General features: G+C 38.8%; 1 protein-coding gene across 2 annotated transcripts in view; it reads left to right on the top strand.

Annotated features, from left to right (window-relative positions):
- The window catches only part of cadps2 (Ca++-dependent secretion activator 2), a 194,142-nt gene that overhangs the window by 152,377 nt on the left and 27,760 nt on the right, over nucleotides 1-14,005 (top strand). For both annotated transcript variants that reach the window (XM_085462837.1, XM_085462838.1), the window contains exons 20-21: nucleotides 5,785-5,940; nucleotides 7,538-7,685. In XM_085462837.1, coding sequence (XP_085318963.1) covers nucleotides 5,785-5,940; nucleotides 7,538-7,685 — 304 coding nt within the window. The remainder of the gene's footprint in view (nucleotides 1-5,784; nucleotides 5,941-7,537; nucleotides 7,686-14,005) is intronic.

Below are 14,005 nucleotides of genomic sequence, written 5' to 3'. Positions count from 1 at the left end.
AAAGCAGGACTGCGGTAGGCGGAGGTTTACCCTGGTGCAGGTGTGTCGCAGCGGTCAGTTGAAGAATCTGCGAGTTTCTCTGTGAATTTCCCATTACGTCATTGCGCACTCGGTGCTTGCTTGGAAGTTTAGGGGTTTTTTTCGCTGTAAAAAGAAGTTTTCTTCCCACGCACAACGGACACTAATGTTTTTGTCACTTTTTATGGAATCAAACTCAAAGTAAGGTCAGTACTTCCACGCTTTAAACGCTGCACGCTCATACTCTCTCCCGCACTCGATATATGATCCATTGTTGATCTGCACACAGCTGTTGTCACGAACGTCGCACTCGCTTACGTCACTGTCATGAGACACTCTCGCAAAAAATCACGGTTTTAGTAACTCAGCGTTCCTACGGGAAAGTAACGGTAATCTAATTACCGTTTTTGCAATAGTAATCCCTTACTTTACTCGTTACTTGAGAAAAGTAATCAGATTACAGTAACGCGTTACTGCCCATCTCTGATGTTTACTGTCTAAGGACAGCGTAGCAAGCGCTCTCTGCTTATGAGCAACAAATTTTTAAAAAAGCAGGGGAAGTTTTAGAAGTGAGAGAGAGAGAAAGACAGCAGAAAAGAGAGAGAGTGAGTTTTGAGATGTGAGAGATTTGTGACGTTTAGTGTGTTTGGAGTGTGTAGTTAATGTGTTGTCTTGTGTAGTTAGTGTGTAGTGTTGTGGATAGTTTTGTGTTGTGTGTCAGAACAATGAACCTGCTGTCTCCAGGTAGAAAAAGGAGTGATACACCTGCTGCTGTCAGACCTGCAGGTATCAGGCTGTGATGTTCTCCTTTATAGTGGACAGAAATATTTGGAGTGGCACAAATAATTTGTGGCATCTTATTGAATGCAGAAGAGCTGATTGTTCTGTAAATAGTTTGAAATGGTTATTTAAAAAATCAAGGTAAAAGGTAAATGGCTGCAAATAACTTTGTTTGCAAAACTTGTGCATAGGATTTTAAATTGACAATTTATATTTGCATTTGAAGTTATGAAATATGATTCATTAAACATGTTTGTGGTTGTTACAGTAAAAAATATAACTTTTTCTACTCTGATTTTATGTTTTTTGTCTGATTTTAGATCAATTGTGTTAGTACAGTATGTCAAAATGAAAACTTAACTGTAAATTCAAACACGTGAGGTTGTGCTTTAAAGGATGATACCAAACAAGGCAAAGTAAATAGTCTTTAAAGATAAAATGTAGAGGAAACATCAAAAGTAGTTAAAAATGGCCAATTATACCCTGGACCCCAGAGGGTTAAACGTTTTTTGTTTTTTTTACTTTACTTTACTTACTTTAGTTACTTTAGTTACTTTACAAGTAATTAATTACTTTTAGAATATTGTAACTCAGTTACTTCTTTGAAGAAGTAACAAGTAACTACAATTAATTACTTTTTCAAAGTAACTTGCCCAACACGATGATGGGTGGATGGGGATCTCAGAGGCTCTGGACTAGTGGTGTGCAAATGTTCTGAATTATCCAAAACTTGCTATCCATCCATTCTCTTCCTCTTAAAAGCCGTGGGGTGTACTCCATGGACAGGTCGACATTCTGTCACAGGACTTGAATTGTGAGCTGTCTGCTTTGTCTATTGCTTTGCTTTAACACAGCCAATCAACATGCTAGTAAATTCTAAATGGAGATGGTACAGAAGGTCCATGTTAAATGCTCCACTGTCTAATTTTAATTGAACACACCAAGATAGCTGATGGTTTATTTTATCGTTTGTGTCAGAAAGCTGTGTTTAAAAGGTTTTAAAATTTAGAAAGTCGCTTAACGTTCTTTTTTGTTTTTAGCAATATTTTGATAAGAAGCTGAAAGCTAATAGTAGCATGCTCATGTTGGAGCCTGACATCATTACGCTAAAGCAATAGAAGGCTGACTGTAGACTGTGACCAGAAAAGTGGAGCAACTGCAGCGTCCCAAACTTACATTCTGTCCAATGACCAACAGAGAGTAGCCATGTGACAAGACACACAGGTGTTCTTTCTCCTCAGAGACACAAAAACTTTGCCATTTACTCCTCGTCTCAGAGAGTGAACTTTAGAAGTATGTACTTTTCTTTCTTGTCTGAATGAGCTGGGCTCAGCATGAGTGTGAGGTTTGTGGTTTCAGATAAAACTCTGTCCCTCAGAGAGATTACAGTGATATAGCTAAAGGTCCCTCATGTGTGTTGAGTCTTTATGCTTTGCACTGTGCATGCCTCAGTGTTTTAAGTATCAGTGTAATAACAACACAAACCTTCAATTTTCTGCTGCAGCCTGCAAGGAATGAATCTATGTGATGTAGATTAAGAAAAAAGATTATGTGAGAAAACCTGTATGCTTCTCTTTACCTCAAATTTTTTTTTAATAGTGATTATGTGGCAAAATATGCAGAAAATCAACATGATTGTCCTGATTTTACAGTTTGGATTATATTTGTTCTCCAGTTGGAATTTTATTAGAAATATACTTAAAAAAAATTTCAACATACAGAATATGAGGACTATCTTTAAAGTAGCTGTCCCTATAACCTTTGGCCATTCACTGCAAAAAAAAAAAAAAAAATCAAGCCATGACTTGCATTATATATGCACTACATGCCTGACTTAAAAAGAGGGGGACTACAAGTAATTTCATCTGAAAAACTCATGGTGATTATGTCCATCATTTATGATTTGAAAAGTGATGCAGCTGCTAAGCTTAGAAAAACAATGAAGTGCAACTTATAATCCCTAAATAGAAGTGAATGATTTGTCCATTATTTTATCTAATTTACCTCCAGATAAAAATCCGTTATTGACAATGATTCTTTTTAAAATAAACAAACTTCCCTTCAAATGTGGCCTGGAAATAGTGGTTTAATTGAATAAAAGAGGCAAATGTTCACCTTAATTGCAGATACTACCTTCTCTTTCTTTTATGTATATTATGGACTGAATGTGTTTGACTGTGTTGCTACACATAAGATGATGTTTAAGCTTCAGCATGAGCACTAGAAAATGATGAATTAAGACTGTAGTTGTACTGTGGGTTCACCTTCATCTGTGAAATTGCATGTCTAGTCTAGTTTTCTTTAATTATTGCAAAGTATTTGTGTGTGTCTGTCTGTAGAGTCTGCATTAGAGCTGACATTATTGGTGGACATATTGCGTGGTGGGGGGGTCTCAAAATACTGGTTGAGGGTGTGTTTCTTAAAAAGGCTCCTCATTCTTACTCCCCCAGTCTTTCCCACAACATAGACCACAATTTTCCTCTAGCTCACTTTACTTGGCCCTCCCCTATCCGTAAAAAAAGAGAAACTAAAAAGCTGGCACTTCATTAATGAGCACAGACTGGTGAGTGGGATTGTTCTGTTCCCCAGGGAGTATGGCAGAGCACAGTCAGAGACGAGCACCACTAATTAGACATGAGGGGGATAACCACTGAGCATTTAATTGCACTACGGACTCGGCCCAAAGCATGTATTCCTGTGTGCCACTTGTTAAGGTAACAGTCTTTTAAAGGCGAAGTGAGAAAAGTGAGGTTGTGAGAGGTGGTCGTTTTAACCCCCGTCACCTTTGTTCTCTCTGCTCCTCCATCCTCCACCCTCCCCACTCCAGTCTAGCTGGGCACTGAACACTTCTATGTCAGTAAGCATTTACCATGTGTTGCTGTGCAACCTGTGCACAGGGGAGAATGTCGGGAAGTGTCCGCCTGTCTCTGTTTCAGCCTGGCAGTGTGTTGAAGCTGAACAGATCAACACACAAACTAGCAGAACCTATTAAAGAACCACAACAGATGCAGAATACCCAGAGATGCTAAGCTCTTATGATACATGTTACATGAGATATGCATACATGATATCATATGATATACAGTGGTCCCTTGTTTATCGCGGGAGTTGCGTTCTAAAAATAACCCGCGATATGAGAAATCTGTGAAGTAGCCAACTTTATTTTTTCAATTATTATAGATGTTTTAAAGCTATTAAACCCCACACTACACACTATATACTTTTCTCAGACAGGCATGAACATTGGGGAGAAAACTTATAAACATACAGTGCAGCACTTCAGAGTCACACTGCTAGCGATAGAAGATTTATGTAAATATAACAAGCTGAACGCATTCTGTGCTGTACAGGAGACATGGCACAAGATTGATTGACAATAGTCTACAGCCAATCAGGATGCAGAACACAATGTGCTGTAAGAAAAAAAAAAAGCATGCAAAATTGCTCAAAAATAAAAATAAGTGAAACAGCGAGACCGCGAAAGGTGAACCGCGTTATAGCGAGGGACCACTGCATTAACAAAAGTATTATTCCACAGGATTTAATATGATGTCGGCCCACCCTTTGCAGTTATAATGGCTTAAACTCTTCTGGGGAGGCCATCCACAGGGTTTAGGAGAGTGTTTATGGGAATTTTTGAGCATTCTTCCAGTAGCACATTTTTGGGCTGGCTCACAGTCGACATTCTAATTCATCCCAAAGGTGTTCTTTCAGGTTAAAGCCAAGCCGGTCAGATTTTTCTACATCAAACACACTCACCTGTGTCTTTATGGACCTTGCTTTGTCCACTTGTCCTGTTGTATTAAGAATTAAGTAAGTAGGTAGCTGCATGCTTATCTGTTTCAAGGTCAGATTTGATAGCTAAGGGTCTCCGTTTTAAGACTCATGGAAATCACCCAAAGAATAAGGACTTCATCCACTAGTGGTCTGTACCACACATTTGTCTGTTCTAGCACTGTGTTGTGTATGTTTTGATGTTGCTGCAGGAGCTGTAAGTAGGGGTCATTCCTTTTCTGAACTTAAGGTTTTTTGGCAGCTATATCTGCTTGCTTTGATGTAATGATCCCAGATGTGCGTCTTTGCTTTTTTAAAAGAGATCTGGCAGCTGAGACTTGTGGTTAGTTCTACCATTCCCTCTGAGGATTGACTTTGGTGCTGGAGATTCTTTGTGACCCTGATTTGAGTCCATAGATATAAGCACACACACACACACACACACACACACACACACACACACACACACACACACACACACACACACACTAGATGCAATGGAGAACTGCAGGCTTAGGTAATTCTTATGAAATTACCTAACAAATAAAAATAACTTTTTAAGCAGTTAACTATACCAGGCCATCCAAGAAAGTTGGACTTTGGTTTTTGGTTAAATTTAAATATTTAATCAGTTACCGCTATTTAGCCAGTGTATGTGTTTCCTGTCAAATAATAATTCAGGCTCTACACACACTGAGTCCTAAAAGTGTCTAGAAAGCACAGTTTACTCTGCTAGACTCATTTACAAATAAAGTGTTGTTCTTCAGCATATAAATAACTATTAGTACGTTATGAGTACAATAACATTTCTTTTTTAAAAGTAATGATAAAATAAAAATACAGTCAAGTTAAGAATGACCATCAACAGGAAATGTGGATCACTGAAATTAAGTTTGCGGATGTAAAACATGTATTTCATTAAAGTTGTTTATCTGGTACATTATGCTGAAAATAATTTATTCTAGTAATCGTTGTTAAGTTGGCTTTCAGTCTATCCACTGAGATCACTGAGATATCCACTTCATGCTCTGTTCATAGTCTCCTGCACTTCATACACCTTTTTCTAAATACAGTACTACAGAGTTGTTAAAACAAAAGTGAATTATAAAAGAACCTGTTGGGCCAGCGGAAAACTTACAAGCTTGTTAGAGCTTGTATTCATTGTCGTTGGAGTCCATTTCAGTTATTAACCCCCCTCAATCTTTCACGCAGCAATGGTTCAGCTACCTCAGAGGATTTGTTCTGGAAGCTGAACACTCTACAAATGTTTGTGATGGACCTTCACTGGCCAGAACCAGAGTTTGCAAAGCATCTGGAGCAAAGACTCAAACTGATGGCCAGTGACATGATGGAGGCCTGCGTCAAAAGGTCAGACTGCACAAACACCTTTAATTACTTCATAGGAAATAGATAAACATGATGCATGATAGGACCTGCTTAGACATAAGCTATATTACCAGAATATTCACTCATCTGCCTTCATATGCATATGATTTTGAGTGACATCCTAATTCATAAGGTTTAATATGACGTTGGCCCATCCTTTGCAGTTATAACAACTTCAACTCTTCTAGGAAGACTTTCCACAAAGTTTAACAGTATGTTTATGGGAATTTTTGACCATTCTTCCAAAAGTACATTTGTGAGGTACTTAACCATCAACAGGAATGGCTCCTGAAAGCGACCCATTCTTTCAAAATTTTTTGTAGAGACAGTCTGAATGCCTAGGTGCTTAATGTTATATACCTGTGACCATGGAAGTGATTGGCACACCTGAATTCAATGATTTAGATGGGTGACTGAATGCTTTTGGTATATATGGAAAACATAATATCAGATATTAAAGATCAGATTTAATTTAGGAGGATGTTGTCAGACAATATGAAGTCACAAACAGATGTGTTATTCTCAGTGGAAAAAGATGGGAATTTGATGGAACTTCGAAAAAGAAAGCTCATGATGGCTACATCCATCACTTTACAAAAACGTTCAACTACTTCACAAAAGTAAAATTTATGATCTTTAAAGGGACATGAACCATGCAATTTAAAAAGAAGTTTGATTTACATTTATTTTTTTCTGTCATTTTGTCTTATTTTTCCCTGCACATAACTCAACTGTTGGCAGTGATATTTATTTTTTTCAATACTTATTTATTGTAACTCACTGGGCTCTAAGCAAGTGAGCAATATGGCGAGAGGCTACTGCACAATCCTGGTTTCACTTCTACCCTGGGACATCTCTTGCATAAATGTAAAATAAATATTTCATATCTTGTCAGTAGATCTTCAAGCTAGCAATAATTAAACCATTACTAAGAAATCCATCAGTTGACCCAGCTGTCTTATTAAAGGCCAATCACCAGCCTTTTGTTTTTTTGTTTGTTTTTTGTTTTTGTTTTTGAAAGATTAGTTGTAAAATGGTTACTGAACATCTGCAGAGGAATGGCTTATTTGAAGAGTTTCAGTCAGGTTGTGAAGGTTATAAATGATCTTTTTATGTGGTTTGAATCCTATCTATCTAATTTCTTCCTGTTTAAAGGGAGTTTTTCTTTTCCACTGTTGCCAAGTGCTTGCTCATAGGGGGTCATGATTGTTGGGGTTTTCTCTGTATTATTGTAGGGTCTTTATTTTACAATATAAAGCACCTTGAGGCAACTGTTGCTGTGATTTGGCACTGTATAAATAAAATTGAACTTAATTGAATTGTGAATGAGGCCTAAATTTCAAGTACTACCTTCTATGTGTTCATCGGATTATTTAAAAAGATAGAAGACAGCATTAAATGTATATAACCAAAAATTTTTTTATAAAAGCTTTTCTTTTGAAAAGTGCTTTACTTCAGTCGATCATAAAATGGCTAAATTGTTTTAGTTTACCTAAATGTAACCATCCACAAACATGTGTCACTGCTTAATGGAAAAGACTAACACAGTTTAAACATTTTTTTCTGTTTTGTCCTGTAGAACAAAATCTGCATTTGATGCCAAAATGCAGAAAGTGTGTAAGTCAACAGACTCCCTTCTACCACTGTCAGTTTGCACCATGTTCAACGTGCTGATTGATGCCAAAAACCAATGCTCCAAACTCTGTGTGCTGGACAGCGAACAGGAGGTAAACTATTTATAATTGTAGTTCTGTTGGATCAAATTTACATTTGAAATTATTAGCCAATGACAAAAGGGGTTATTACTGTCATTACACTTAATAATATAAGAATATATTGTTAATATGAGAAAATCTCTGAAAGAACATTTTGCATTTTATTAATGTAATTCTTTTTGTGTCCTCCTGTGGTTTTAATATGCTTTCTTACATATTATAATGATGGGATTGTTAAAAGTTTTTTCCTGCTGTGACAGAAAAATCACTTTGGTAGTGGCTCCAATTCCAGTCATGCTGATTTTACTTTGAAACCAAGTCATGGTTTCAGAATGAACGCGTGTTGGCTTTATTATCTTATCCTGTGTAATGTGATGTTAAATTAGTGACTTTGTTGGGCTAGCTGGTGAGTTTCGGTGGCTGACTAGCCAACTGGAAACATGTTTGATAGCTAACGGTGTCCTAGCCAGGTCAAAACCAAGTGTTAAAAACTAATGTAAACGTGCCAGTAAAGTTCCTCTAATAGCCACAAGTAAGTCAGCTAACAAAACGTGAGTCACCAATCCACTCATGTGTTATAATGTCCAATTTTACCTCAGACATAAACATATTTACAGTCTGCTACAAAGTCGTTTTGGTCTTGGTGGATAGTTTCCTTTATAACAGTTCTAAGTGGGATAATTTAATTGAGTTAATTCAGATGCTCAGTTTAACCATGTCCCAGCTCACTTGCAGAAGTCACTCTGAAATTTACTGATTGTGATCAGAAATGTCTGTGGAAAATTTAGTCCTGGTTTGAATATCAGATTAAATCACTTATTTAGATGGCTTTATTTATATTTTTCCATTTCAATCTCACAGCTCACCATCAATTTTCCCTACAGAGTGAAAGTGAGTGAGCTTTTAACAAACCTTAGCAGTCTTTTATTTCTGGCTTTAGTCTGAAAAGGTTGAGTCAAATTGTCAGATCAGCCACTAAAGTTTTCTACCAAACACCCAGCAAAAGGGAAGTTCAGGTGTATTCATGTTCACTTGAAACTGTCAGAGGCTATTAAATGGATAACTGTGGAGTCTGTGTGAGGCAGGGGCCTTGGCATCATGAAAAGCAAAACCCTTGGCTGTTGGCAATCTTGACAGAAAGCTAGACTCACTGTTCTCTTAACCTTAAGCTTCCTCAATTCTTCAGCTTCCACCAGCCCTCTGCTGTTGAAAAACATCTCCTGTAATTTTTTTTCCAGCAGACACACAATAAATTCCTGTCTGCATCCTTTGTATACCAGCTTTGTAAATAACATCTACTCAGACTGTTACTGCTACTCTGTTTCATATTTTCAAGTTTTCATGTTCAAGTAATTTGCAAGAATGTGGGGCATTTCATTATTGTTTCTGTAAATTTGAATTATTTTAAATTTAGAAAAGGAGGATTTTCTAGAATTTGCTCATTGGTAAATGAGTTGTGATTAGCAAGCCATTAACCAATAAGCTTGTAGTTGAACAACCAGAGTCAAACCCCACTCACAAAACACCAAGATAGCAACAGCATAAAGACTCTTCTTGAGTCTTCAAAACAGGACTTAACAAACCAGTGGGTCACATTAGGTACGTCCATTATTTATACCGTCTGTGTTCCACACCAACAATCCATTTAAAAAACATGAAAATGAACAGCCTTGGTCTCCTGTTGGCAATTGGAGTTCCTTCATCCAAGTTCAATTCATTTCTGTTCAGTTCAGTCTTATTTATATAGTGTCAAATCACAACAACAGTTGCCCCAAGGGGCATTAATATTATAAGGTAAAAACCGTACAATACAGAGAGAACCACAACAATTAGATGACCCCCTATGAGCAAGCGCTTTGGTGAGTGTGAAAAAGAAAAACTGCCTTTTAATAGGAAGAAATTGCTGACAGTATCAGGCTCAGGGAGGGGCGGCCATCTGCTGCAACCGGTTAGGCATGAGGGGAGGAAGACAAGACAAAGACACCCTGTGGAACAAAGTCAGAGATTAAGAATAACTAATGATTAAATGCAGAGTGGAAACATAATTTGATCAGGTATTTGTATAGTATCAAGGGAGACAGGTTGGACTCACACAAAGGGATAAAATACGGTGCATTTATTGGTAACACTTTTAAAATGATTAGAAAAGTTTTGAATGTCCCAGGAAAGGTGTGAGCTGAGACACATGAGGGTACCTTCATCTTGCGTGCCAGTGTCAAATGGAAAGTGACAGGGTGTCTATTTCAAAGTCCTTTAAAGTTTCCTAGACTTGATGTGAAGCAGGATTTTTTTGCAGACACATAGTAAATGGTTAATGGACTGATTATTATAAAGCACTTTTCTCCTCTCCTAGAACACTTTACACAATATGCCACATTTACCCATTCACTAAAGCACTCAGAGCAACTTGGGGTTAGTATCTTACCCAAGGATATTTGGCATGCAGACTGGGGGAGCCAGGGATCAAACCACCAACCTTTTGGTCAGTAGATGGCCTGCTCTACCTCCTGAGCTACAGCCACTGCAACCAAACCTTCTGACATGATTGGTTGGATGGCGCAGGGATGTAGTGTTGATCAGTCAGACGATTGTTTTGTTCCTTTGTTCTCAGGAGGGTTAACCTCCACAAACTGCAACAGCAACAAAGTTGGTGCTGCATAGAGGGGACAGAGTTCAACTTTGACCGCAAGGCAGAGATGAGGTAACCGATTGACGCTTTGAATGATGAAAGTTTGGTGGTAGAGGAATTGAGGAATTATAGGCATATTCCGTACATTGAAGCTGTGAACTTCAGGTGGATGAAGCGATGCAGTGGAGAACTGCCTACAGTTCCTGATTGGCACGCATGGTTTGATCATTTGTCTGTGGGTGGAAATCAGCTAGACTAACCTGCGTTCCGAGTGCTGAACAGAATTCTTTTCTGACACGTGAGGTGCACTATTGGCCAAAGTTGGAGACAATCTCAGAAAGGATCCCATGTAACCTGAAGAAGTGCTCTGTAAGTAACTGGGCTGTTTCAAGGGTGGATAAAAGCTTGGGCAAAGCAAGGAAATTAGCAGCTTTAGAAAACACGTTAATGATGGTGAATTACCCGATGAGGGTGGAAGGCCAGTGATGAAATCCAAAGCGATAATGGGACAATGGGCAGCCAGGCATAGGAAGAAAGAGTCTCAACAGCCCAGCAGGTGGCAAGCTCAATGGCTTATTCTGGCCAAAAACCGATCAAACAAGGACATACAAACATCTTTTGCCAAAGATGACCACCAGAACAGAGGTTATAAGATAGATATTGTTTCATACTAGGCAAGGCAAGTTTATTTATATAGTACAATTCAACAACAAGGTGATTCAAAGTGCTTTACAGAGACATTAAAAAACAAAAACAAATAAAAAGCATGATTTAAAATTGAAAGTAAAAAAAGTAAAAAGGAAGGAACAGTATATAAAATCAGTAGTTAAAATTTAAGTTTTGAAATTTAAGCTTAAAAGTGTGGATTTGGTGTTTTATTCAAATTCAGCTGAGATCAGGTGAGTCTTCAAACTTGATTTAAATAAACTGAGTGTTTCAGCTGATCTGAGAACTGATAACACAGGACAGAGGCAAGAGGGTTTCTTCCTCTGAGATGAAGAGCTGCAGCAAAACATTGCTTAGGCTGTCTAAAGATTCCTGAGCTGTGGGTTTCCACTGGAACGAGACCTTGTCTGAGGTGAGATTTATTAGAGGCAAGGCAACATTATCGAAGTCCCAAATAAATCTACGATCTACAAAGACTCTTGTAAGGGACGGGGCAGTGGGCTCTGTGCTTATGTCCTTCAGGACTGGTGCCGTAGCACTAGAATTATAGACAGTCACTGCTCACCAGACTTAGAGGCCATGTCCATTCAGTGCAGGCCCTTTCATCTACCTCGTGAGCGAATGGTAGCCATAATTACCATCGTTTATATCCCCCCCAGTGCTACCATTTGCTCAGCACTCAACCATCTCCAACTCATCCTCAACAAACCGCAAAGTGAGCACTCGGAGGGCATCCATATTGTTTCTGGGAACTTTAACAATACACCTTTGAAATCTGTACTCCCCAAATTCCATCAACACGACACTGTGCCAATGTGTACAATAACATCAAGCAGCCCTACAGAGTGACACCCCTCCCCCACCTGGGGCGATCTGACTACCTCTCTCTCTCCTCCTTACACTTCTTACACCCCCTCTAGGAAACAAACCCCTCTGAGTACCTGGGTCATTAAATGGCAAGATGATGCTCTTTTCCAGCTACAGGATTGTTTTGATCTGATGAACTGGTCCATCTTTGAACAGCAGGACCTGGAGACCTTCACTCAATGACAGTGACCAAAACCATCCAGGTTTTTCTTAACCGAAAACTTTGGATGACAAGTGAAGAATAGGCTCTGATCAAAACTTGAAACTCAGCCCTCAGGCTGAGGAACAATTCTCTGGACAACACTGCCAGAGCCAGCTTGAAGGGACGGGCATCGAAGAGGTCAAGGAGGACCATAGGAGGTGGATAGAGGTCATTGACAACAACCCTTCCCATGTGTGGAGAGACAACCATACCCTCACCATCTACAAAATCCCCCTACAGCATTCTCAAACTTGCAGAGGAGTTCAACGAGTTTCCTCAGTTTGAGCAAATCCAGGCCAAGACTTCTCACCACTCCATGACAGGTAAACCTGAGCAGAGGGAATATACAGGTAAGTATTGCTTTCACAGTTTAGTGGAAACATTAACTCGAGGCTTGGAGCTGGGTGGCACTGACTGTTGCAAGACAACAATCCAAGTAAGACTGAAAATCTGCCACTCCCTTAAGAAGAGACCACAGAAAGGACATCAGGAGCAGGAGCGTGTCTCTCCAAAAGTTGATTCTGTTCATCTGGACGTAGCAATTTGTGGGAGAAACGTTTCATCACTCGTCCAAGTGACTTCTTCAGTCTCAGCTGACTGCAGGTTTCCCCAATCTTATAAACAGCACATTTGCATAATGACTGAAACCAGCCCACTGAAGGAACAATGGGCTGGGATGTCAGTTCCTTAATCTTAATTATGCAAATTCTCATGACCATTGATTAACAACCACTGACCAAAGCCCACTGATCAAAGACCACTGATCAATGGCCATGAGGAACTGACCTCCCAGCCCATTGTTCTTTCAGTGGGCTGGGACTTCACTTGGATGAGTGACGAAACGTTTCTCCCACAAAACGCTACGTCTAGATGAACAGAATCAACTTTTGGAGATTTACTGACCTGGATGATTGAGCATGCATCAAGACGTACAGGTGCGTGATTAAACCAGGTGTCTGGACACAGAAGGCGAGATACCCTGGAGAGTCCTGCCTCTGTACCAAAACCAGAATACACAAATACACACGACAGAGGAGAGAGAGAGAGATAAGAGGTGGGAAAGACAGAAGAGCTAGTCGACCAGTGAGTGCAGACGGACCGTCACAGTAATAGAGAACCAAACGTGGTGAAACAAAGAACATCGATTCTGACTTCTGATTTTCTCAAAATGTATGTTATTGTCTACTGAAAATTACATCTCCAATAGTTTTATTATTAATTTAGCCTTAGACTTTTAATTTATTGAATGGAGACCTCAGTGAAAAAAGTTAACTGACCATTTTCTGTTCCTTGAGAGGGACAAATTGATTATATATTGTCCTTGAATCCTGGGTTTCCAAACACAGCGAATGTCAGTTTGACATCAGATGTTTCAGTCAGTTTTGTCAGGATTTTGAAGTCTGCCTAAATAACTAAATAACCTTGATGAAGAAATAGAACATTCTCTGAAGTTTTTAAGAGGAAGAAATTCTTTAAAACTTTTCTACAGTTTACTGGTTTTACATGTTTTACTTGTGTCGTTGAGTGGTTGCAAATATGACTGAAGAAAATTGAATACCATGGTCATGTTGAGTTTTGTGGCTCAGGATTGTTGCAAATTCTCAAAACTACTTACTTGAAATATTTCATTGAGTGTCATAATAAAATGTGTCAATATTGTTGGACAACAGAACTTTGAAGATGAAACAATTGCTTCAAAGTAAACTATAGAATAGAAATGAAAATTAGTTTTATCTTAAAGGACCGAGATTGCTGAAGAAGTTCATCAGCAGTTCTTGGGAAACCTCCACAAAGTTACTTTCAATGATGACAGCGTTGCACCATCTCAGATCTGGCTCATCAGGCTCATTATGAATGAATGAGAGAAAGACTATTCTGCAAATTGTCATAATACCCTTATGTCTTTAAGCCTCACCCAACAACTTTTGCTGTGTAGGATGTTTGAAAGCTCTATTGTTTTAGTTACAA

Source organism: Copadichromis virginalis, linkage group LG7 (genome assembly GCF_057382275.1).
Source record: "Copadichromis virginalis isolate Kocher_CV1m ecotype Utaka linkage group LG7, C_Virginalis_male_GT1.1, whole genome shotgun sequence".
In the NCBI taxonomy this organism is placed as follows: domain Eukaryota; kingdom Metazoa; phylum Chordata; class Actinopteri; order Cichliformes; family Cichlidae; genus Copadichromis; species Copadichromis virginalis.
This window is presented reverse-complemented; position numbering and strand designations above follow the sequence as displayed.